General features: G+C 49.7%; 1 protein-coding gene across 1 annotated transcript in view; it reads left to right on the top strand.

The window, feature by feature from the left end:
* MAN1C1 (mannosidase alpha class 1C member 1) overlaps positions 1-25,583 on the top strand; it is a 56,281-nt gene that overhangs the window by 5,927 nt on the left and 24,771 nt on the right. Inside the window, exon 3 of the mRNA XM_064398319.1 lies at positions 14,264-14,360. Coding sequence (XP_064254389.1) covers positions 14,264-14,360 — 97 coding nt within the window. The remainder of the gene's footprint in view (positions 1-14,263; positions 14,361-25,583) is intronic.

The following is a 25,583-nucleotide window of genomic DNA, read 5'->3' as shown; positions in this document are numbered from 1 at the left end:
CAGGGGGGAGACAGGGAAGAGCATTTCTTTCAAGTATTTTTATACCAACCACTGCTTAAAGACAACCACTGGAACCAGCCAGAACAGAAAGTTCATCATTAAATACTTCCAGCTCAGTCATGGGATGTGAGAAAAATGTGAACAGAGGGAGAGATTTATTCATTTTTCTTCTCTTTTTTTGGGTGCAAAAGCACGTTTCCATGCCTGGGGTGTGGGAATGCCTGGTGCCTGAACCTGGCAGTGCCTTTTGTCCCTTTCAAATGAGGGAATGTGTCAAATCCAGGCAGGGATTGTCCCCTTGGGTCTGACACCTGCATTCATTTCCTCTGGATTAATGATACCAAAGCCTGTTTGTTTCCCAGTGCAGTTCTCTTCATCCTGGCTTTTCCTCCCATCTCCACCTCTACCTGTCTTTCCCCTGTCCTCTTCTAACACAAATCTAAAGATGTATTTGCTCTCAAAAATCAGCCCCTGGGGGGAAGGAGGCACCAGCTCACACAGTTATCCTGCATCACTCTGCACATCAGCAGGTGGATCCGTCTTTGGAACACAAATATCTTGACAGTTTATCACTAAAAGATAATTAGCAAGAGACAGGAACGTTATCAGGAGCTCAGCCTCTGCTGAAAGCCCCTTGGTGTAGGTTGCCGAGTTCTCTTTGTGTGGTTTTTGACTGTTGTGACTGCAGTGAACAAACTGCCCATTTTTGGGGCAGGGCTGGGGAAATGCTGCAGGTTCTCCTGATTTTTTTTTTTTTTTTTTGCCACAGCCCTGACCCCTGCCAGGAGACGTCTGAGCTCTGGTGCTGGTTGCCTCTGGTACCCCTGTGTGGGTTTGGGTGTTCTGGAGCTCTCAGGTGCCCTGGGGGTGAGCTGTGATCACCAGTTTGCCAAAAGCAAGGCTCAGAGCAGCTCTCAGGCTGAGCTGGGCTGTGAATCCCATTATTGTTCATTTCTGACCGTCTCCTTTCCACAGCCAACAGGAAAAATGTGTCAGCCCTCTCCCTTTGCCTGCGCTGTGCAACTTTCTGTGGGTACATTTGGAGCAGATGCCTTGCAGTGCTGAGAGCTGGGGCTGAGCAGCACTCGGGGCTCTAATCCATCCATGGTTCTGTACGTGAGGAGCACCACGCGCAGTTCAGCTGGAAATGCTCCTCCCGTGCTCATCTCCTCACTGAGGCACGTGGGGAGGGTCTCATCCTGCCTGCTGGCCAGATGCAAGCCCAGGGACTTCCAGCAGACTTGCTCTGGCTGCTGGGGGTAAGGAAACCAGTTCTCTGTAAAATATTTACTATGGTGCAGCGGAATTATGATCTCAAGCCAGTCAGATGTGCTGTGATTGTAATTCTTTCTCTGGGGTAGAAATACCTCTGCAAGACAGAATTTCTCTGCAGTTTGAAGCACGGGCTGGCTCCAGCCTTGCTGGAATTTTCCTTTGCTCCACACTCCTCATGCATTTATTTACTGAACCTGTGAAAGGGGTCCTGTAGTGTAAATCCCACAAAGGGTGCATGCAGTGGGTTTTTTGCTTCAGTAGCCTCCGGTGGATTCATGCAAACAGAATTTAGACCTGACCTCCAGCCTGTTTTAGCTGTGGGGGATACAGTTAATTGACTAAAAATGTATTTGTTCTGTTGGTGGAGTGCAGAGGCACAGGAATGTGAGCGTGCTGTGCTCAGTGCTGCAGAGCTGTGTGCCTCAGTGCTACCTCAGAGCTCGCTCTGACCCAGCTCTCCCGAGCTGAGGGCACTCTGGAATTTGGGAGTGCTCTGCAATTTGCAGTCATTTGCTCTTCTCTCCCCAAGTCTAGCAGCGAAAGCACTTGTTCCACAACAACTAAATTTGATGCTAGACTGGTTTCTGAACTGCCACTTAGAGCCAGCACACGGCTCCAGCTCTGCAGAGCTGGTGGCGGGCGGGTGATGAGTGACTGCGAGTGCTGGGCGTGGGGAAATGACTTTCTAGGAAGCCCACAAATGTGCTGAAGGACCTGCACTCTCCTGAATCACTTCAGGAAATGCACATCAGCTCCTTGAAATTCTTTGGACAGGAAGATGGGGTTAGGGCAGGGGGATGGAGGCTGGCTGTGAGCTGTCAGTAATCTGCTGTAACCTCCCTGCTCCTCCATCAGTCTGGGGTCTGTGCACTTCCAGGTCTTCAAATATTTACTAAAAAGCAGTCACCTGCATTAAGATTCCGTCTTCCCAGCCAAAATTTTTATGGACTCATGATTAACTTTTAATCAATGATTAAATCTGCCCCTTAATTAGAGAAAGATTTTCGTGCTAAGTGTTCTTTCCTTTGGTTCTGTATGCAAGGCTTTGCCAGATGAGGCTAATCCATCATGGTTGGTTTACTCTGTGATTCTGTTATTGTACAGATTGTTTATCATTTTGATGTTTGTGAATATGTTCTCCAGTATTGAAAACAATTCTGATTTTAGATGGGGCAGCTGAGAGGGAGAAAGGGAAATGTACCTTAGTACTAAATGAGAGACTGACCTGAATATAAAACTGACATGGAGCTGTCAGAAGGAGAAGGCAGGAAGGAAAATTCACTCCAGTGGTGGCAAGAGGAGCTGGGAGCATTCTGATTTTTAAACTTAAGGAAGAGACTACATTTACATTCCCCAGAAAAATACTTTTCAGTGGATGCTGTGAGTGGATTTGGCATGAGGAGCACACGCTGCCATGATTGCTGTCTTTACTCTCGGTCCCCTGGCGCTTGAGTTCATCATCTGACACCACATTTTGGAAGGGCTCCAGAGGAGCTGTCGTGGGCAGTGGTGTCTGTGAGCTGCACATAATGTGAGGGCTTTGTGCACGATGCACCCAGAGCATGGCAGGAGCCAGAGCACCCTGGGAGCTGTGCTGGAGGACTGGATAATGAACATCCCCTCGTTACGGGACAGGATGGCACTCATTGGTACCCTGGCTAAGGGGCACAGCACCCTCTGCTAATTAAAGCAGGACACTTTGTGTCCTGTTCCTGAGGGCAGATCCATCGTGGCACCTCTGTGAAATGGGCACACGCTGCTGGAGCCCTAATCCAGCAGGAAAATGTGCAGCAGAGCTGTTCCTCCTGGGCACTCCAGCACTCCCTGGGAGTGTGAGTAAAGCACTGGAGTGTGAGTAAAGCACGAGGCTGCACTAACCTGAAGTGACTGCTGTGCTTGCCTTCTGCATCTCCTGCTGCTGACAGCAGAGCTGCACAGTCCCCTGTGGGAGTGAAGTCCAAGGAGGGATCTCCAGCTTTAATCCAGCGGGTTTGGAAAGGGGAATTGAGTTCCTGGGACTTCATCCCTGGGCTGAGAGGTAACGGAGTGCAGCTTTCTAGGAATGGGAGCCCTGTGTGCTGGAACCTCCTTAGAGCCATCAGGCAGCCTGGGGCTTCCCATCCTTGTGTCCCTCCGTGTCCCCTGCCCCGTGTCCCCTGTGTGAGGCACAGCCCCGTCCTGACCCCAGTGCCTGTTCCTCAGTGGGGCAGCAGGAGCCCTGCACTGCCCCCCGTCCATGGGGCACCCCGGGGGTCTCCCATGCCGGCAGCTTGCTCTGAACTTTGGTTTCTCTGTGACCTCTCCCCTCTGTCAAAGCCAATTGCAGTTTTGCAGCTCAGGAGGTACCGGGGAGGACGGGCAGGCGACAGCGGAGCAGAAAACGGTTCCTGGGTTTATTTGAGCTAATTGTTCTAAAGGCTGGGATTGAGTGGGAGCCAGGAGCTCATTAGTTCTAATCTGGCCTCCAATACTTGCCTTGCATGGCCCTAGAGCTGTTGTTAGATTTCCTCTCTTAGACATTGCAAGAAGAAGGCTGCAAAGAATATTAAATGCAAGAGATGGAGAAATCCTGCAGCGTCTCGTGCCAGCAGCACTAGCACAGGATGATGATATACAGTGAGTGTTCCTCCTAGAGAGTGTCCCTTCCCTTCAGAGGCACTCGGTGACAGAGCTCCTGCTGATTTATGGAGCAGGATGGCTCTGCAGACTGTCTGTGCTGAGAATTGGAGCCGTGTTAGCAAGGTCCGAGCAGCCGTGTTTAAAGCAGGGCTCTTGCTCTAATTGTGTTAACATGATTTCCCTGGGCAGGGAGGGAAGTGCAGAACCGTGTACTTTGAGAAGTAACAAAGGATAATTATAAAATAATCGCGTTTCATCCATCCTGAAAGCCTCCTGCTGCCTGCGTTAGCCAGCAGGATAAAATACAAATAAAATCCTTCCAGTGGAAAAGGGATGTTTCTGGCTCTCCTTCCATCTGAGCCTCGTTTTTCTCTGGAGTTTTCTAGGAAGGACACGTATTTATGTTGGAATTCAGCGCTGATGAACCCAAACAAACCCTTGGCTGATTTCTGGTGCTGTTTTGCCTTTCCTGAAGGCCTTTCTCCAGCACCAAGACTGTGTCAGGATTGCTGAACCACCGTGGCTGGGTTTGATTATCTTATCTCTCAGAGGTTTGTGCTGCAGAGCCCAAACAACCAGAACACTGTTGCTGCTGGCTGTGGCTCTGCCCACCCTCATGGTGGCTGCACAGCAGAATAATTCCAAAGGCTGATTCCAGCTCTGGCTGGCGGAGGACGAAGCCATAGGCAGCTCTCTCCCCTTGGCTCTTTCATTTCTGCCTTTCAGAGGCTCAAATCAAGTTTTGAGTTGAGTGTTGGGGTGGGATTTGGTGAGTGGAGGCTCCTGAGCAGTTCTGTGGGTGCCACTTCTGCGCTGACGTGGAGTCTGTGAGCAAGGAGCTGCCTCCTGCCTCTAATTTTGATGAACCTTTATGGCTGTTTTCTGTAGTTTATTATCCACATCCCCAAAGCTGCCATTCCCTGCTTTCCTCTGTCAGCAGTCCATTAGTCACTGCCCTGTGATGGCAGTGCTGGAGCAGTGCCAGGGCCCAGCCTTGATCCCTCTGGGGATGGGAGGGCAGGTCCCTCCATCCTGCCAGCTGAACCCTAACATTGTTCTCACATCCACCCCTCCAACCTCATTTTCATCAGAGATCCGGTGTTTGTAACCTGCTTTGCAATGATTTATTGTGGGCTCTGGGACTCTTGGAAGGGTTTATCAGCCTCTGGCTAATAAATTTGCTACTGTGGTCCAAGAATTTCTTGCGCCACTTTTGTGAGGTGACAGCTCTGACACGTGGCTCTAGGAAGGCTCTGAGTGAGTTTCTCGTGTCTGTTATTAGCTATTACCTGTGATAAATTATTGGACTAATCTCAGCTGACTACTTAATACTTGAGAATTGCTCTGTTCCTCTCTTCAGAAGTTCCAATCACGAGGAACTCTGGAAAAGGGAGAGGACAGCAGTGCTCCAATCTGTCCCTCTGAGCAAGGACTACAAAGACAGATGGGGAGCAGGTGAACCAGCAAGAAATCATTAAACTAAACTCATCCTCCCAGATCTCTCCTGCTAAGCCATCCAAGTGTGAGATGAAGCACAAGGTGTGCTGGCAGTCCTCAGCCTCCCTCTTTCTCCTGTTCCAGCATTTGGACTGAGACAAAACCAGTTTCCAAACAGATGTTCCTCCTGCTCCCTAAATCCGTTCTCACAGTGCAGAACAGGAGTGATGCAGGATGACTCTTGGCCTGTATTTACATTTTTTCCTTCCCTTCTTCCTTCCCTTCAGCTCTCCCATCTGCTTCTGCTGTGTTTTGGGCCCCTGAGCCATCCATGTGTCAGAAGCAATTCACACCTTGTGGGTGCTGGGGGGAGAGGCAGCTCAGCTGCCGGGCCTGGAGTGGGGGAGTGAGGCTGAAATGGGGGGAGGCAGAGCGAGCTGAGCATCTGGGGGAGCCTGGCACGGGGCTGTTCCTTTTGTCTCTGGCAGATGTGGTGGCTGTGAGGCTGCTCCTCGCTTTCTGTCTCTGAGAATGCTCTGGAAACGTTCCCTTGGCTGAACGGGAGCTCTTGGCTGTGCAGCCGGGGCTGCTGGGGTGGGAGCCCCATCCTGACCTCCATCCCAGGCAGGACAGGCAGGGAGCTCCTGCTCTGGGCAGGGAGGCTCTGCTGCCCTGCCTCGGCATGGCTCGGTGGCACATCTGCACACAGATGTGCTCTGGAGCCTGTTTAACCCTTCCCAGCCCACTGAGGATTCCTGCCATGCCCCCTCATCCAAGGCTCAGGAGTACACAGCCTCCTCTCCTCTCCTCTCCTCTCCTCTCCTCTCCTCTCCTCTCCTCTCCTCTCCTCTCCTCTCCTCTCCTCTCCTCTCCTCTCCTCTCCTCTCCTCTCCTCTCCTCTCCTCTCCTCTCCTCTCCTCTCCTCTCCTCTCCTCTCCTCTCCTCTCCTCTCCTCTCCTCTCCTCTCCTCTCCTCTCCTCTCCTCTCCTCTCCTCCTTTTGTTTCTTTTCATTATTGATCTGTTTGACATTTGTCCTCCAGGCTGTCAAACAGACAGGCCCAATACATTCTAGAGACTTTGTTTTTTCTTTTTTTTTGTTTTCCTTGAAAAAGAAAAGCAAAATATTTCCACACCTTTTCCTTTTCTTCCTTCTCCTTGCAGCATTTTGGTTTACTTATGGCTACAGCTCCTTTTGAGCATCCCCTTGGGCTGTGGCTCTCCAGAAATGAGAATTCTGTGCAGATGGTATCTGTAGGGGAAAGGAAAAAACCTTCCCTTGCCATAATGCAGGCCTGTAAAAACAATCCTGCTTCGTGTTTGTGTTTTCCCATTCAGCGTGGGGGGATTTTGGGAGGAGCTGATGGGTTCTGTGGCTGTTCAGCTGTTGCTCATGCTCACCTGCAATGCTGGGCACTTTCAAGGAGAATTTGTAGTCTGTGTGTAATTAGGGATTTACAAAGCCCGGGTGCTGTACATGCTTGAAGGGAAGTAGCTGAAATGGAAGAGCCCTCAAGGCAGCCTGCAGGAATGAGACAGTGCCCAAAATCTTAAGAGCTCAGGGAATTTCCTGCGTGGTTTGTGCTGCAGGCTCAAAACCCAGGAGGGGACTCGGAGGTGACATTTGAAGGAGCATCATTACTCGGGAAGTAATTTTTCCCCCACTTTCTTTCCTTAGAGTGTGCTGGAATGCAATAGTAGTCACTAAGAAAAGCCAGACCGTCCAGCCTGGAGTGAAATGGGCTTGAAAAAATGCAAGCAGCAGTGTCACACGATGGGTGCTGGTGGCTTTCTGCTGTCCTGGCAGCAGCTCAGGAATTGTGTTTGACCTCAGATGTAACAGGGTCAGCTCCCCTGGCCGGGTGCAACCTGGAGCTCAGGGATTGCCTTGTGCTGCCATCTCCCAAACCCAGTGGCAGCAGTGCCTGAGTGGTGACAGGCTTAGGGCAGAAGGAATATTAATTGTGTTTATTGCTGGTGTGGCTGTGCATGCCAGCCTGGCCGTGCTCTGGAATATCCTGAGTCTGATCAGCTCTGGGGGCTCGCAGGGAACACGAAGCTGAGGTGTCAGGGTGGCCAGGAGCACAAATTCCTTTTATTCCCACCAGAATTTTCCCCAAGCTTTGATTCTGGGAAGCGAAGGAAGGGGAGGCTGCAGTTTGCCTCATCTCTCCACTAAATCACCCCGTGCTTTGGTCTAGACTTGCAAATTTGTTCTCCAAACCATTGTCAGCCTCTTCCAGGCTAGCATCTCATTACAGAGCTAACTGCAAAATCAACTGCTCTTGCTGACATGTTTCCTGATTTAGATGCAGCTGGATCCAGCTGGGGTTTAGTGCCTCAGATAGCCTGAGAAGGGTTTTATTTTTTTCCCCTCTTGACACAGTTAAATCTAGTTGCATTAGGAATTTAATTAGGTGTTAGTTTAATTGTGGTTTGAGCTGTTTTCTCCCATTCAGCTTTCCTAGCAGGGACTGAGTTAGGGAGAATCTTGACTTCTATTTCTGTCCTTGCCACTGACACTGACAACCTTGGGCTGCTCTGTGCTGGGCTTTTTTCTGTCCTCTCAGTGCTTCTGGTCCTGCTTTTCCCTGATTGTGCTGGGCAGGGAGTGCTTGGCTCTGCAGGTCTGTGCTGGAGAGCTCACGGTGACCTGGCTGCCTGGGAACAGCAAGGAGAGTTTAAAAATTTTTTTTTTCTATTGTGACTTGCTGGAAACTGATTTCTTCTGACTTTCTAAAGAATTCCCCCATTGTTCCAGTGATGGAGATCATTTTTCTGAGCGATGTCTTTGGCTGTTGTGCAAGAGAGGGGTGAGCTGTGGTAGCAGCTGATGGCAGAAAAATCCACCCATGCAGCTTTGAGAAGGAGCTGCCAGGAGTTTGCCAGAAAGAAACTGAAGCAAAGCCCCACTCACCTGTTGCTGGAATTGCTCTGTTACATTTACTTCCAGATAAAGCTGCCTGTAGCAAGCAATTCCTCTATCTGCCATCTCCCACTGAGCTCTCAGCTGATGTGTTTGCAGGCAGGAGCTGACAGGGATGGAAATTGTGGGTGAGAATCCTCCAGGAAGAGTGGAGCCCCAGGGAGGAGCTCTGTGCCCAGGCTTCTGCTTTAGATGTGAAAAATGAGCCTTTTTCATGTGTTTAAGGAGAACCTGAGCAGAACAGTGGCAGGTGTCAGAAAGGTGAGGCTTTCTCAGCTTTGGGGGTCATTCCAAAGGGTGTGTTTGGAGAAATCTGCTTTTGAGGGAGCTGCTTGTTGACAGCAGCCAGCCCTGTGCTGTCTGGGAGGCCAATCAGCCTGGAAAGGGTGAAACCCCAGTGTTCCAGGGACACCTTCCACTGTCCCAGGCTGCTCCAAGCCCTGTCCAACCTGGCCTTGGGCATTTCCAGGGATGCAGGGGCAGCCACAGCTGCTCTGGGCACCCTGATGGACCAAGTCAGCTCAGGCTCAGTGTCCAGTGCACCCTGGGCATTGCTGTGCACCCTGGATATTTCTGTGTCCAGTGCCCTCTGGATATCTCTGTGTCCAGTGCCCTCTGGACATTGCTGTGTCCAGTGCCCTCTGGATATTTCCGTGTCCAGTGCCCTCTGGACGTTTCTGTGTCCAGTTCCCTCTGGACATTTCTGTGTCCAGTGCCCTCTGGATATTTCCGTGTCCAGTGCCCTCTGGACGTTTCTGTGTCCAGTTCCCTCTGGACATTTCTGTGTCCAGTTCCCTCTGGATATTTCCGTGTCCAGTGCCCTCTGGACATTTCTGTGTCCAGTTCCCTCTGGACATTGCTGTGTCCAGTGCCCTCTGGATATTTCTGTGTCCAGTTCCCTCTGGACATTTCTGTGTCCAGTTCCCTCTGGACATTTCTGTGTCCAGTTCCCTCTGGACATTGCTGTGTCCAGTGCCATCTGGACATTGCTATGTCCAGTTCCCTCTGGATATTTCCGTGTCCAGTGCCCTCTGGACATTTCTGTGTCCAGTGCCCTCTGGACATTTCTGTGTCCAGTGCCCTCTGGACATTGCTGTGTCCAGTTCCTTCTGGATCTTTCCACCCTGCCCAGTCTGTGGGAGGAAGGGGCTGATGTGTTTTGGCTGGAGGAGCTGAGGAGCAGTGGAAGCTGCCCAGAGGATGTGTCAGTCACCAGCGGAGAGGAAATCCTGCTGGAGTTGGGCTTGTGCTCTGCTGGCTTTCCTTTGCAGTGACAGGCTCAGGTTTTACCCCTTTGCCATCACTTAAAAGGATGAGTTTGATTTGAAGTGGGAGGAGAGAGGGATGTTGGATTACCACATCCCAAGGTGCTGGCAGCCTTTGGGGACCCATTCAGTGGAAATCTCTGCAGTTCCTGAGTGCTCCATTCCAGCAGGAGAGAACATGGCTGCTGGAGCACAGGCAGGTTAGCCAGCCTGCCTTTAAATTGCTGGAGTTCCTGTTGGGATCTATTGGATTTCCTGTAATCTTTAATTATAAAGTGTAATTACTTTAGGATGGATTATCAATGTTGGTGTCCATCTGCGGGAGTTGCTTGGTAACGTCCCTGGAGCTGCAGCTCCTCCTGCTCTGCACTTCCAGGCTTTTAGAGGCAGCCAGAGGAAGGCTCTGGGTATCAGTGTCTGCCTAAATGGAACATCTCCACACACTGGAGTGAGCACACAGCCTTTTTGTTATCATTTTGCTGTTACATAAAAGCATTACCGGGGACACGGGCCCAGAGAAGTAACCTGAGAAGTTGCTCAGCTTTCTATTAAAGGTTTTCAAATGAATTCCAGCCTTTTTATAGCATTCTGCCCTGCTGTTTGCCTGGATATTTATATCTCCATGTGATAATACTAAAGGCAGCAACACAAACATGATGCTGTTTCATTACCTTTTCTGCAGATCCTGAATTATACAGGTTTATGCAAGTCTGATAAGGGAAAAATGCATCCATTATTCCAAGCAGAAATGAGTTATCCCAATGTATTCAGGCAGACTTCTTCCTACAAGACTGACAGTTCCTCTTTTTCTTTCTTTCTTTTCATCTGGCAAATCATGTTTTTTACAGGAGGGGAAAATAAATGGCATTATTGCAGCTTAAAGAGCCAAAGTGGCACAGAGCTACTGTGGGGCAGCAAGGAGGTTAAAAGTGGGAAAGAGCTGGTCCTGCTTGGGAAACTGTCAGCACAAATAATCTGCTTCCAGCTGCAGGAAAAGGAAGAGAGGTGGGGAAAAAACAAGTTAGGAATACAATAGGGAAATAAATATTAAAATTACACTCACCCCCCTGCCCTCCTTTTTTTTTTTTTAACTGGAAATGGAAATTTCTTTGATATTTTCTAGGGAAATGTTTGAAGGGAAGTTGAAGGAAGGAGGCTAAAGAGCCACGGAAGTGGTTATCTTGTGAAGATAATGGCTTTGTGTAGTGTTCCTTGGAAGTGCTTGAAAGGGGTTGATTGGTTGGTATATTTAGATTTCATCTTTAAGCATTTACTAATTATCCCAGTCTAGATGGATAAAACTAATCAAATCGCTGTTTGGGAATGCTCTGCCTTTGGAAATCTTCCATGTTAACAAAAGGAGGGCAAGTGATGGTGGGGGGAGCTCTTTCTTCTTTTCTTCCCCTCTCATCTCTCTGCTTTTTGCAAGTCCATAAACCCAGAGATTTGGAGTGGTTCAGTTATTAAATGTGCTAAAGATTTGCACATCTCTTCAAAGTGAAAACACTTTCTTGGTCAGGTTTTTATCCCGAGACCATTTCCTCATTACCTGGATCACAGCATCCTCTAAATGCTTTTTGTTCTGCTGCTGCCTCTGTGAAGCACAGGTGGGCTGGAAAGCCAGGTCCTTTTTGGGTTTGGATGGAGCAAAGCACAGAAAAGAGAGGGATGAAATGGTGAAAAGGATAGCGCAGGTTTTCAGAGGTCAGTTTTGTCATTTCTAGTTGATTTTAATCCAGACTTGTCTGGCTGGGCAGCTGAAACTCTCCAAAGTAACAAGTGACTTACAGGTGAAAGGAAAGACAGAGCAATGTGACAAATGAAGTTATAAATTTGGAAGTCTCTGCTGTAAATCAGTGGAGACCCAGATTGCTTAGAATGCCAGGCCCAAATAGATAATTGTCTATTAGGTGGCAGATGGCTCACTGGTGAGAACAAAATCTGAAATTATGGATCTATTTCCATAATTTTCTGTGGTTCCGGTGCCATTTTTCAAATGCAAAATGGCACAATGTTAACACTGATGTATTGTGATGTGTCAGGACCAGAATCCATAAAATATTCACTTCTAATCCTGGTGGCTCATCAGAAATGAGCCTGGAACACCTCACCACACACATTCCCCTCCCTCCTGCACCTCCATCCCTTCCCTTCCAGCCTGGAATTTGGAATCTCTGCTCAGAGGAAGCTGCTGTGGATGTGGAGCCCCCACTTTCAGGACCTTGCTGCATCCCTCCTCAGCTGCTTTGGAAGCTGAGGTGCTAAATTTGGACTGGAGAGGCAGCTGCAGGGAGCCAGAACGGGCAGAGTGGTGCAGATGCTTTTTTGGCTCTTCACCTTTTCCAGTTGCTGCTTTTTGGAGCCGTCAGTGGAGGGAGGCAAGCTCTGGGATGCTGGGAGATGAAAAGCTGCCACGTTCTGCATCCTGCCTCCCAAATCTGCAGGGTTTGAAGGCAGCCAGCAGTGTGCTTCACCTAAAGGGAGCCTGGCAGCTCGACGAGGCAGCACTGCCATCCCCTGATGATCAGCAGAGGCAGAGCTTGGGATAGAAATTTCTGCTGGGGAACTTCTCCCAGCAGTGTGAGCAAGGAGCTGAAATGGCTGAGGAGGCAGATGAGGCATCAGCACTCGGAGCCCTGGGGGAAGTGGGGCACTTTGGGGAGCCTCAGGCTGTCCCTCCTTGATGAGGAGACAGGAAAAGAGATGTTCCCTGTGGCTGTTGGAGGCTGGAGGGAAGGCTGGCTGGTTTGCCATGCCCTCCCTGGGATGGGCTGTCTGCAGCCTCTGGGTCCCAGGGAGCTGTGTCCAGGTCCACCCTGGACCTTCTGCAGTGGAGGGGTTAAAGGAGCTGAGGGAAGGAAATAAATTAAAATTTCATACTCAGCTTAAAATGAGGCTGAGTCAGGATTCCAGCGATAGGAGTTTTAGGGAACAAACAGAATGATTTGCACATCCTGTGCATGTCCAGGCTCCTGTGTGCCAGCAGGGTGGGTCCCCCTTCCTCAGCTCTGGTTGAGAGGAGCCCAGGGGGTGCCTGGCTGTTTCCTCTGGTGCAGGAGCCCTGCTGCTCGCTGGGGGAATGCTGCCTTGACAAAGAGCATCCTTCCTGCTACCAGCCTCAGGAGCAAGCTCTGACACATCAAACTGCTCTGCACTGCCCAGAGCTCCTCAAAGATTCACCCTGTTGTGTTCATGGAGAGTGAGAGCTTCCATTTAGAACCTGCTGCCACTGGGAAAAAAAAAAACAAAAACCAGAGATTTGACAAAAATAAAGTGAACACCCTGAGTCATATGCCTGGGACATGTTTGAGTGCAATTTGTGGAGGGTTTTTTCCCCCTCCCTGGGTCATTATTTAGTTTCCTCAGCAGAGCTCTCCACTGACTAATTCATCCCACACTGAGTTTTTAAACCCCAAATTGCCTTTATTTGTTTGGCCAGCATTCCATCTCCTGGTGGTGTTGGAGCCTGAGTGTTAACAATCAGTTCAGCAAATGTTTATCCTCCTCCATCTGAACAGCTCCAGGAAACTTTACTTTGGAAGCTCGATGTTTAAAAAGGAGGGGGGAACCTGGGGATGTGGCTTTTTGCTAATTAAGGAGGATACTGCCAGGGGCTTGTGATGTTGGGTTTGTGAAACACACAGCTGGAGGGAAGAGCAGGAGCTGAGATGAGAGGAGGAATTTCAGACCAAGGTAACCTGATGATTCTGATCCTGAAACAGAGCGGCCAGGAGCGCTCTGTGGAGGAAGGATTTTGTTTAAACTGTCATTTTCCCTCAAAAGTCTGGTCTGAGAGAAGCGTTTCAGCGTTCTCTTATCTTTGTTGGAGAACATGGCTGATTCTCTGAGGCCCCTTCTTCCCCTTTGTTATCTTTTTTTTTTGCCAGGGATTGAATCAAAGGATGTTCAGGTCAGTGCAGTGCTGGGGCTGGAGCTGCTCAGAGCCAGACTGGGGGGGTAGAAAAGGCAGCTTTTTCCAACTCTTTGGAAGCTGACAAGTCCCAGTCTCTCCCAGGTGAAGAAAGGACACTTGCATGTTTAATTTTTCCTCCCAGAGGGGCAGGAGGACAGAGGAAGCTGCGCTGGGATGCGTGTGTGTGTTGGAACTTGCACAAGCACTGCCCTGCAGCCCTCAGGGTGCTGGGCCCGGGCAGCACAGCTCAAACATCCCAAAAGGAATTGTTTGAGTTGGAAGGGGTTGCTCAGAAATCACCCAGGCCCTGTGCAGAGCTCTCTGAAGAAAGCACTGTGGAGTTCTGATGGGAGATAACAAAATGTCGTGGATTTGGTCTTTGTGAATGTATTCTGTCAATTAACAGAACAAAAACCTCTGTGCAGTCCCTAAGATCAGTTTCTCCCTGTACTTAAGGACAGGTCAGCTTTGGCCTTACATTCTTGGCCCATTTTAACAAGCATTCTGAAATATTGCTGCTCTCTGAAGAAGGTTGGAAATTCCGAGATGGAGACAGCTTTCTACAAATGCCATGTGGTTTGCAGGGCCAAGGTGAAACATGGGGTTTTGGTGGGAGATGTGCCAGGTTCTTCCCCAGAGATGATGAGCTGGATGGAGACTTACCCAACCTGTGGATGCAGCCCCACTCCTCGTGTTCAGTGGGAATTAAGATTTTATAATTAACGCACCACGCGTTTAGCAGTGAGTGGGAAACTGCCACAGATTCCCAGAGCTCAGGTTTGGAAATCCTCCCTTCTGCTGACTCTTTTCACTGCCTTTTCCCCTCCCAGATGATGAAGTTTGCCTGGGATAACTACAAGCAGTATGCCCTGGGGAAGAACGAGCTGCGCCCGCTGACCAAGAACGGCCACATCGGGAACATGTTCGGTGAGTGGGGCTCAGCTGGCTGCAATTCCACTTTCCTGGGCTTTGGAACTCACCTGTCCAGGGCAGGGAGGTGTCTGCCACAGCTTTGTCCTCGTCCCTTGCTGTTGGTGAGGTGCAAGGCTTTGAATCCGTGGTGTCCCAGGGCTGGGAGCCTCGTCCCTTCAGGCAGCTCCCAGTCCCCTCTCTGTGCACAGGCAGCACCAAATGTGCTTGGCAGAGTGCTAAAATGAAAGTGTCTTTATTAAAACATGAAGCCAGCCCAGAGCTGACAATGCTGCTATTTGTCTGGGCTTGTAGGCTTCAGGACCTGACCAAATTGAGCATTTTCTCTCTCGTTTCTCCACTGTTGAGCAAGATGTGAATTCCATGAAATATTGAGTGAATCAATATTAAAAGCTCTTTATACTCTGTGCTAACTGGCTTGTATAATTTCACTCTTTAGCAGATTACCTTTTTTTATGTGAGCCACTTTCAGTGCTATTCCCCTGCTCATTCTGGTGGGATACTTGTCGTGGGTTTGGGGTATTTGTTGGCTTTTGGGGATAGAAATTGTCTTTTTGCTGCTCTGCTGTCAGAGCATTTCCCTGTCTGGCTCCCTGAGCTCCTCATGAGGAGCCCTTCCTTTCCCTTCCCATCCCTGGGGAATTCCTGCTGTGCAGAGGGCTCTGGGCTCCTTTCCAAGGATCTGTGCAGAGATTATCTCCTGGAGTTCTCACCCAGCTCGGGGCAGAGCGGAGTTCCCCCGTGGGCTGATTGCCTCAGTGCAGAGGGTGGGACTGAGGTTTGCAGAACACTCCCATCCTGTTTTGCACTCTGGAGGTGCCCAGGTCCTTCTCCACATCAGCTCCAGGACCTGGAGGGGAACTTTCAGCCTGTGGAGATCTGCTTTGTGTGGACCCCAGCCCTAATCCTGCTCAGCTTTGGGGGCTGAGGTGTGGGGAAGGGAGTTGTGAAGGTGGAAATGCCATCAGGTGTCTCTGACACCATCAGAAGGTCTGGGGTGACCTGATTATGGCCTTCCAGGACCTGAAGGGAGGACAAGAAAGATGGAGAGACCATTTAGGAGGGTCAGAAGTGGCTTCAGAGGGACAGAGAGCAGGCTTAGCTGGGACAGCAGGAACAGGTTCTTTGCTGTGGGGGTGGTGAGGCCACATCTGCCTCACAGCTGGCTGTGCAGGGCTGGGCTGCAAGGAAGCCCCATTAACCCTGGCGGAGGCTCAGGGCAGGAGGTTTGGGATTGTCACAGGCTGGGTGTGAGCAGCCAGTGCCCCTGGCCAGCCCCTCTCTGCCAGGAGCACTGATTTGGGTGGGTTTGGCCTTTGCTTTGCTCTTCCAACCCCCTCCAGCAACAGCCACGTTCTTTACTTGAGGATCTGCGTGGAGTTCAGAGCAAGCTGAAGCATTTTGCAGCTCTTCCACTCTGGCAAGCTTGTCAAAATTCCTCAAGGAGTGTGCCAGTAAACAGACAAAAATATTGAAAGCTTTAAAATGCATTTATCATGCTAAAACAATTGACAGTACTTATGCTTGTTTGCAGTGTGCCTGTGAGCACTCTCAAGAAAAATGCTTCGGAGCACGAGGATTTGCAGACAATTGCAGAAAAGCAGCTACATGGTACATTTCAGCCTTTTAATAGGCTTTTCCTCCTCCTAGCTGTGCCTCTAAAGGAGGGCAGCATCAGGCAATCCCCTGGTGCAGCCCTCTGTCCCTCTGGCCTCCAGAGGCTCTGAGAAACGAGGACAGGGCACTGTGGCCCTGCATTACTGCCCATTCCCCCTCCTGCCACATCAAGTGCCTCTTTATCCCAAACTCCAGATGGAAAGGAGGCAAACTGGGTGCTCTCCAGGCTGGAAATGTCAATATTAAGCTGAGATTTCTCTGCAGCTGCTTTCATGTGGGAGGGGAGGAACCTCTTTGGGGCTATTTTTGAGTGTGTTTGCATGCATGGGAAGCAATCAAGTTCCTGAAGGGTGATACATTTTGCTGTTGTGGATGTGCTGCTGCTCACTTGGAGCCTTCAGTTTGGCAGTCTCAGCCTGGGGGGAGCTGCTGTGGATCAGATATTCCCTCTAGTCCAAGTGGAAATAAAAATGAACTCTGAATTCTGCTCCTGCAGAGTGTCCTGCTTCTCCTGACAGCCAAGAGAGAGCATCCCTCCTCACTTTCCTGCCCAGGTAGGAAAACTTGGATCTCCAGCCTCATTAATCTCTCCAGAGATCCAACCTTGCCACTTCCCAGGTGTTTTCCAGCATTCCCCCTCTCCTGGACTGTGATCTGGAGACCTGGTCTCACGTTCCTGCTGGTGCTTGGTGTTCTCCAGCTCCTGTTTCTCTCATCAAGCCTCTCCCACGTTTCTGGACAGAGTTTATTTGCACAGAACTCCTGTGATTGCTGTCATTTACAATCACTGCAGCTTGAGAGCCCTTTCCTTAAACCCACAAGCTGTGCTCCTTTCATCAGCATTAATTATTCATCAGTGATGCTTGTGATAAGAAGTGCCACGCTGAACAGCCCAGCCCGTGCCCTGCAGTGGGGTAAACACGGTTCAGGCTCTCAGATGTGGCATGATTGCCCTGGAAATGGTGCCATGGGAGCGGGCACCGTGCCCCACAGAGGCTGGGGGATGATCTCTGCTGGAGCAAACCCCAAACCACGAGGTTCCAGTGGCCCCAGATGCTCCTCAAGGAAGAGCTGCAGGATGCCAGGCACTGTCAAAGCTGGCCCCAAACGAGCTGGTTTAGGAACATTTAAGGAAAATGGCACAGCTGAGCTTGAGGCTGAGGGTGAGACTGGAGATGTGCAGGTACAAATTCTGCTCCTGCTGATGCAGTTGCTTTAACCCTTCTCAACCACCTCAGCACTGCTGTAGGGATTAAATTCAGTGATGTTTGCAGACCTTGGCTCCAGGGCTGCTGGGGAGGGCAGCAGCTCTGTGTCTCACGGCCCCTGAAATGCACCTGTCACCCTGAGCTCCAGAGCACTGCATTATTATTCTGCCCACTCCCCAGCTCTGTCAGAGCCACTTATTTTTCTGACAAAATGTTTTTAAAATCCTGATAGCTTTACAGAGCTTCTGTAGCTACGGGAGAGTGAGCTGGCATCTCGTTCTGCTCGTGCATCAGCTGAATTGTCAGTTACATTTTGATTGCACAGTCTTTTAACAATGATAAGGTGAGAAGCCTGATTTTCAGATATCTCTTGAAGTGTGCAGTGCTGGCAGAAGGAGAATCTTTCTTTGACTTATACCCTGAGCCAATTTGCTCTGAAATCAGTGACAGCAAGTAAATATGGAACCCTGCTGTGCTGTTAGGCGTTTCTCACCACCTAAATGCACGTTGGTTTATTAATTTTAGTTTAAAAATAGCAAGCCTTAACCAGGTTTCTCCCCTTTTTTCCTCTTTCCCCACTCGATATCATGCCTGAAATCATGAATTGCCTCGTCGCAGCCATTGCTCCTCTCAGCATATGCTGAATTTCTTCAGCGTGGTGAGGCTGTGTGGCTTCAGCTGATGGCAGCCCAAGTGACAACTGCCACAGCCAGGACCCTGCCAGGCCAGCAGGAGGGGTGGCACAGCTCTGCCAGCAGCTGCACTGAAAGGACAGCAGGTGTTTACACCTCGTCCTGCAGCAGGGCTCTCGTGTTGCTCCACGTTTGACTGCCTGGTGACAGGGCCCAGGGTGGAGAAATTCCTGGAAAATCCATGGCTGTGTTTGTGTGCTGGGCTCAGACTTTGGCCGGAGCTGTTTGCTTTGAGGACAGGCGGTCACTGGCCTCAGCTGCCTGGAAATGGGGCTGGTTTGGCTCTAAGGATAAAAAAAGGGATGAAATGGCTGGGGAAGAAGAGCAGTGACCGCAGGAATATATCCAGAGAAACCTCTGGAAAGGACCCAGCTGATTTTCCTGAGGTCCAGAACCTTGAGGTTGTTCTGCCTGGCAAATCCCAGCAGATTTTTTCTCTGCCCTGTGGCACTGCGACCTGCCAGGCTCAGATCTGGATGCAGATTCCAGGGATCCCACTGGAAATCCCAGGAATCCCCACTGGATTTAACCCCCCCCAAGCTCCTGTACCAGCAGCTTTTAACAGCAGCAGCTCTGGGGCTGCCAGCTCAGGAGCTGGGCCCCAAAATCTCCAGTGCCAGGGTTAGTGCCCCCAGTCTGGCCAGCTGAGCCAAACATTTCCCAGAGAGAACATTTGGGGAACAAATTTGGGGAACAAATCCCAAACATCTCCCTGGATTCTTCCTTCATCCAGGTCTTAGCAGGCAGCAAACACACCCAGCTCACTTAGAAGCAACAGGAGTTGGTCTGTGAATATGTAACAGAGATAATTGAATGAAAATATTAATTCAGCAACATCCCACTACCAGAAGAGAAATGGGAGCCTCCAATTGTGCAATCACTTACTGCACCTTTTCTCTTCTGTCTCTGGGACTCTTTCCCTGTGATCACAAAATTGCAAAACCCTGGAGAGTCCTTTTATGTGATTAAAATAATAATAATAATAATAATAATAATAATAATAATAATAATAATAATGGCTCTCTTAATTTCTATGCTGAATTATGCCTGCTGCCTATTGCACATGACATTGGATGCTTGGCTCCATGGGCTCTTTAAAGAGAAAAATACCTTGTAATGAAGATGTTGTTGGAACTCTGTTGCTCCCTGGCATCATCATCTTTTTTGTCTTTTTCATGTGTAATGTTCCCCAGATGGATAATTTTCAGGAGGGCATTTTGAGCTGACTTTGGCTTTTGATGTCAGTGAAATCTGCAGCAACAAACTTATTTCCTGGCAGCAGGAAGCAGGGACTCAGGATGTCCTCCAAATCCCAAACTCACTGGAGTCTGGTGCCTGTTGGAGCTGACATTAATCCCTGTTGTGGGGTTTTTTTCCCTGTTTTGAGATCATTCCCAAGCTAATTAATCCTTCAGGAGATCTGTCCCCACTCCCCTCTCACCTTGGGTCCTGCTGGCAGGGGTGGCTCAAACTTCAGGGACCTAAACCCCCCCTAAGCAGGGGTTTAAGCTGATTACAGCGGCTCAGCTGACTTCTCAGCTTGAAATACTCATTCCAAAAGTTTAACCAGAAAAAACCCCAATGTCTCAAGAGTGGCCTCCAGCCCTCCTCAAACACCTTGGCATCAAACCCTGGCTCTGGGGCTGGGCAGGGCAGAGTGGGCTCATCTTAGATGATGAAATTAGCAGAGAAATAAAGTCAGGAAGGAGAGCGGGGTGGAGAGGCTGCGATGGGAGAGCCCGGACTGGGGCAGCTGGGCTCTGCCCAGCCCAGCACCAGCAGCAAACTGGGCGAGCTCCACCTTATCTCCCAACCCCATTTATCATCCCGGCTTCCTCAGCAGCTTCCTGAACTTTCCACTGACCCCAAGCTGAGGCTGGAGCTTAATGAGGCCTGGAAGTAGCAGGGAGTGCCGTGGGATTTGTCAGAAGTGCTTCGCGCAGCAAAACGGGGGAGAAGGAAACAAAACAAGAAATAGAAAAACAGCCATTAGAGGAGCAAATGGGAGCAGAAAAAGGGAGAAAATTGCGTTGAGCTGGGAGTGGAGAGGGTTCTGTGGAGCCTCTGTGGGCTGCAGAGAGAGGAACAGGCAGAGATGAGGAGGAAGCCACACGTGAGCAGCCCCGTGGCACAGCACACGGGGAACAATCAGGCTGGAGCTATTTTTTAATCCTTTTTTCAGGCTCTGGGTGTATTTTAAAACACAGTGAGCTCGTCTTTTAAGATTTTGCCTTCTTTCCTTTTAATATTTTCTTTAAGCACCCCATTATGGATGTTGCTTGTGCCTCATTCTGGACACTAATTATGCGGAAATAATTGTCTAATCTTCAGAGATATTGAGCGTGTGATTAAAAGGCAGCCAGCTGAGAGTGGGTGGAGTTGGACTGCTCACAGATCCAGCTCTGGATTAGGAGGCTTTGGTGGCAGCTCCACAGCAAAAGCTGAGTTGGAGGCTTGGCACTTCCAGCTGGTTTGAACAAACATCCAGCACCCGCTCCAGGGAGCTGGGCACAGCCTGGGAGTCACTGGGAATGTGGGGTGGGATGGGATGGGGTGAGATGGGATGGGATCCATGGGATGGGATCCATGGGATGGGGTGAGATGGGATGGGATCCATGGGATGGGATGGGGTGAGATGGGATGGGATCCGTGGGATGGGATGGGATGGGATGAGATGGGATGGGGTGGGATCCATGGGATGGGATCCATGGGATGGGATGGGATCCATGGGATGGGATGGGATCCATGGGATGGGATGAGGTGAGATGGCATGGGATCCATGGGATGGGATGGGCCTGGAGGGCCCTTCCCACCCACACCAGTTTGGGATTCCCTAGGGAGGTAAATGCCACCCCTGGGGCTCCTGGCTGCCCTGCCTGGCTGGAGGTGGCTCTGGGAATGCTCAGGGCCAGGTGGCTCTGGCCACTGCTTGCAGGCAGATTGTTGATGAGGCTTTTGCCAGAATCACAGAATTAAGGTGGGAAAAGGCCTTAAATCCAAGCACTGCCCCAGCACCAGCCCTGTGCTCACCACTACCCCACATCCACACGTTCCTGAGCACTTCCAGGCTGCTGGCTCCAGCACCTCCCTGAGCAGCCTGTTCCAATGCTTGAGAACCCATTCAGGGAAGAAATTTTCCCTCTATCCAACCTAAGCCTCCCCTGGCACAGCTTGAGGCCATTTCTTGTCCTGTCCCTGTTTCCTGGGAGCAGAGCCTGAACCCCTCTGGCTCCAGCTTTATTCCAGGAGTTTGCAGCCACAGCCCCCCCTGCACTACCAGCAACTGCATAAAATCCAGAGCAGGTTAAGAATATTTTGAAAATACACTTTTAGCCATGCCTTTTAATGTTGGAAATATCTTGAGACTCGTGGGTTTCTCAGCTTTATCCCTCTGTGTTTATTCAGAGGAGATGGAAACTGTATAGCAAAAAAAAAAATAAAACCACTTACTTTGGTTTTAATTCACTTGGTTCCTACTCCTGAAACTCCTGAAGAGATTAAGCAGGGTCCAACCTGGCTTTGCTGTGTTGGATTTCACATTTAGAACTTAAGTGCTTTATCAAATCATTTTGTGCTGCTGCTGAGGTTTCTTTCCACCCTCATTATGTATCTCATTGGATATTCATCTGGATTAGTGTTGGATTTTGACATTTTTCTATTCACCTCCAGGAGATCATATATCAAATGGGTCCTGCTACTGAATTTCTTCCTCTCTAATTTCTCCAGGTGCTTGTTTCTGATTTTTTTTTTTCATCTCTGCTGCCTTTTTGGGGGAGAGGAGTCCCTTATCTCACTTAATCAGTGGGTTTAAGTTCCTCCCACAGGACATCAGCTTTCAGATTTGTCACTGCTCGGGGCTGGCTCTGTGTGCTCAGAATGCTGTGGCAGGCATTTGTCACTCTAAGACCTTTCTGCTTTCACAAAGTGCTTCCTTTTAGCCTCCCAGGATTGTTCCTGTCTCTAGAGAGGATTTTTTTGGAGGTTCAAGGAAATCCCTCAGCCTTTGCTTGAGGCATCAGTGTGAAACACGGTGAGGATTTTTTTTTTTTTTTTTTTTGGCCTGACTAAAATTGTTCATCCTTCTTGTGATGTTTTATTCCCAACACCCCTTCTGTACCCTAACACACTTTATATGCAGCTCCAAAAGGGAGAAAAAAGGGAAGAAAAAGTTCAGTGCAGGAAAATAAAAGCATTTCAAGAGAAAGTTCCAAAGGCAGAGGTTGTTTCCTACTAATTTCAATACACCCAGAATTTACCTCTCAGGCACAAGCACAGGGTTAAGAACACCAAATTTATTCCTTTATTCCTGTTTCTCTGCACAGTGCTTTCCTCTGAACACAGGATTGCTCTGGGGTGGATTCCTCACAGAGCTGGGGGTGGGAAAGCACAAACTCTGAATGCTGAAGTGGGGGATCCCAGCATTGAGGGGTGGGTTTACAGCACGTTTACAGCTCTGGTTCCTCTCCATTTCCAAGCTCCAGTCTGTGCTGTGTCTGCCAGGAGGAGAGGGAATTCAGGAACAAAGCACCTGAGGATCAAGGTCTGCCCGTGCAGGAGTGCAGAGCTTTCATGGACTTCTCCTTCAGGCAGCTGGAAGTGGAAGTCACCTCCAGGCATTAAAATTGACACCTTTAGCCCAGACTAGAACATTCCTTCTCTCTTGGCAGGCTCCATCCTGGTTGCTGTGGGAACCAGCATTTTTAATTTCCTGACTTTTGTGTGTACATCCCAAATTGTAGCTGTGATGTTCTCTGTCACTAAGGGAGCTCTGGGGAAGGTTTGCAGGGGATGGAGCCATCAGGAAACGTTTCATGGAGTTCTTCCTTCTCTCAGGATCACTCTGCTGCCTCTCCAGGGCATCTTCAGGAGGCTTTTTGGAAACCTGCAGTTCCCACTCATGCCAGGGAGCAGCAAAGCACAGAAAGCAGCAGCCAGGGCTCTTGCAGTGCTTCCCTTCCTGAGGCTGGAAGGTCCTGGCAGGCAGTTCTGCCTCAGTGCTTTCGAGCTGCTCCTGGTGCCTGACCCCTGTCTCCTGCAGAGCTCAGAGTGACCCCTTGGCCTTTCCCTGGGGATGTGCTGAGTGCTTTCACCCTCTCCTTCTTTGCAGCATCTCAAAAACCTTGTCAAGTTTCCTCCAGCCTTCTCCCCTGGAGGCTGAGCAGCCTCAGACCTACCCAGCTTTAATTGCAGGGCACATTCCTCCTGCTGAGCCCTGGAATCTCCAAGTGCTGCTGGAAGGAGACTCTGTGCCCTTTCTTGTGAGAGACATTATTGCTCCTCCTGGGGTGGGCTTTGCTGCTTTTCCCAACATTCCAGCGTCTTGGTTTGAGCTGGAAATTGTTGGTGTGAGCTGGAAATTGTTGATTTGAACTGGAAAACGTTGCTCTGAGCTGGAAATAATTGATTTTAGCTGGAAATCCTTGGTTTGAGATGGAAATTGTTGATTTGAGCTGGAAATCGTTTCTCTGAGCTGGAAATCATTGATTTTAGCCGGAAATCATTGGTCTGAGCTGGAAATTGTTGATTTTAGATGGAAATCATTAGTCTGAGCTGGAGATCATTGGTGCGAACTTGAAATCATTGATTTGAGCTGGAAGTTGTTTATTTGAGCTGGAAAACGTTGATTTGAGCTGGAAATTGTTGATTTGAGCTGGAAATCCTTGGTCTGAGCTGGAAATTGTTGATTTGAGCTGGAAAACATTGCTCTGAGCTGGAAATCATTGATTTTAGCCGGAAATCATTGGTCTGAGCTGGAGATCATTGGTGTGAACTGGAAATCACTGATTTGAGCTGGAAGTTGTTTATTTGAGCTGGAAAACGTTGATTTGAGCTGGAAATGGTTGATTTGAGCTGGAAGTCGTTGGTCTGAGCTGGAAGTCGTTGGTCTGAGCTGGAAATAATTGATTTTAGCCGGAAATCATTGGTCTGAGCTGGAAATCGTTGATTTGAGCTGGAAATGGTTGGTCTGAGCTGGAAGTCGTTGGTCTGAGCTGGAAATGCTTGGTCTGAGCTGGAAGTCGTTGGTCTGAGCTGGAAATGCTTGGTCTGAGCTGCATTTGCTGGGCTGCAGCCTGGCCATGGCTTGCAGAGTGCTGCCTCACCATTTATTCCTTCTGCTTCATGGCTCGTTGTGCTTCCCCCGGGGCGGAGCGCGCCGTGCGGCCTCATTGAATTGCATCCCGCTTGCTCCTGACCATTTTCCCAATTTGCTGAGATTATTTTGATATCTAATCCTGTCAAGCAGCATACTGGAGAGCATTTGGAGGCTTTCAGCTGGGGTCTTGTTGGTGTGACTTTAACAATATGGGAGAGAAAGGGAAGAACAGGGACAGATGGTCCCAAGTGATGGAGTTCCGTGGCTTAATGTGTTTGTGCTGGTGGTAATGGAGCATTTGCATTCTCCTGACCCACTGCATTCACAGAGAAAATGTGTTCAGATTCTTCCTTCGATGATTATGAGGGTTCCAAGCTCAGCTCATGGGCTCTCAGCAGGTAGCCAGGCCCCGTACTGAACAGCACAATTGATGTGTTTATTCATTTTCAGGCAAAGGGTGGTTTGGTTTCTTCATCTCTGAATTCTCTCCCACCTGGGCTGGGGTTAAGGGCCAGATAATTTCTGGGAGGTGATGTTTGCTGGGCTGGGCTGTGGATAAAACCACGACAGGGATGAGTGGTTTTACAGCCCCAGCTCCAACGTGGTGCCTGTTCTGCAGAGCTCATCCAGATCTGAGGGAAAATCACTGTCAGGAGTTCCAGGCTGTGCTGTCATAACACATCTGCCACTTTTGGGAAGTGTGTTTGAGAGGCAGAAGGGCACCTTCTCCTCATTGTTGTAATGAAGCATCTCCCCTTTGAATTCTGAGGTGAATTAGCAGCTCTGCTCATTAACTGCTACCTGTGGCTCTGGCAGAGCAGGATAATAGTTGCAGGTAGGACGTGTGTGTTTGCTTTAATGGGCCTGTTGGGACCCCTCACATTAAATGCTGCAGGTCCTCCAGGAGGTCTGTGGAGGAGCAATAAATTGAATATAATCAGATTACCTTTAACCACTCCAAAATTAATTTCAAACATCCAGAACAGGGAGGCACCAGCAGTGCCTTGCCCCAGCTGTTGTCTTGTGCTTAACCTCCTTGAACTGCTCCTCCCAGAAGTGCTCCTGCCTCGTCAAATGACCCATCTTTGTCAGAAGTAATTACCTCTGCCTGGCCAGCATCTGAGCCCCCGTGCCCAAACGCAGGAGGGAAGCTCTTTCCCAGAGGAGCATTTGAACGATTATCACTTCCAATTTCCTGCAGAGCTGCCTGTGTGTCACGGGAGACAGATGGGAGGCACGTGGAGAGTGGATTTGCGGTGTCTCTGCTGTATCAGGGATTGTGTTCCCAGCCCCAGGCAAGCCTCCCCTCCTCCCTGACGCTTTGGAACAGGAGCAGTTTGATTTCAGCTCCAGGAGGTGTTGGAGTCGTGCAGGGATGAACCAGAGCTGCTTGTTGGAGGATCACTAAACGTTGAAAGATGGTTGGAGGAACTGGGGAAAAGAGGATTAAACTGGGGAGTGCTGCCAAGTATTAAATATTTAAGAATCAGCTGGCAATAGGTGCTCATCATGTGTCTGCTCTCCCATTCCTCTGAAGGAAGGAACTTATCTGAGGGGCTGGTGCTGTGACAAGTGATTCAGTTTTGTGCTGAACGCCTTTTTCTCCTTT

This window comes from Passer domesticus, chromosome 24 (genome assembly GCF_036417665.1).
Source record: "Passer domesticus isolate bPasDom1 chromosome 24, bPasDom1.hap1, whole genome shotgun sequence".
Taxonomy (NCBI): Eukaryota; Metazoa; Chordata; class Aves; order Passeriformes; family Passeridae; genus Passer; species Passer domesticus.
Note: the sequence above shows the minus strand (reverse complement) of the source record. Positions and strands in the feature narration are given on the sequence as shown.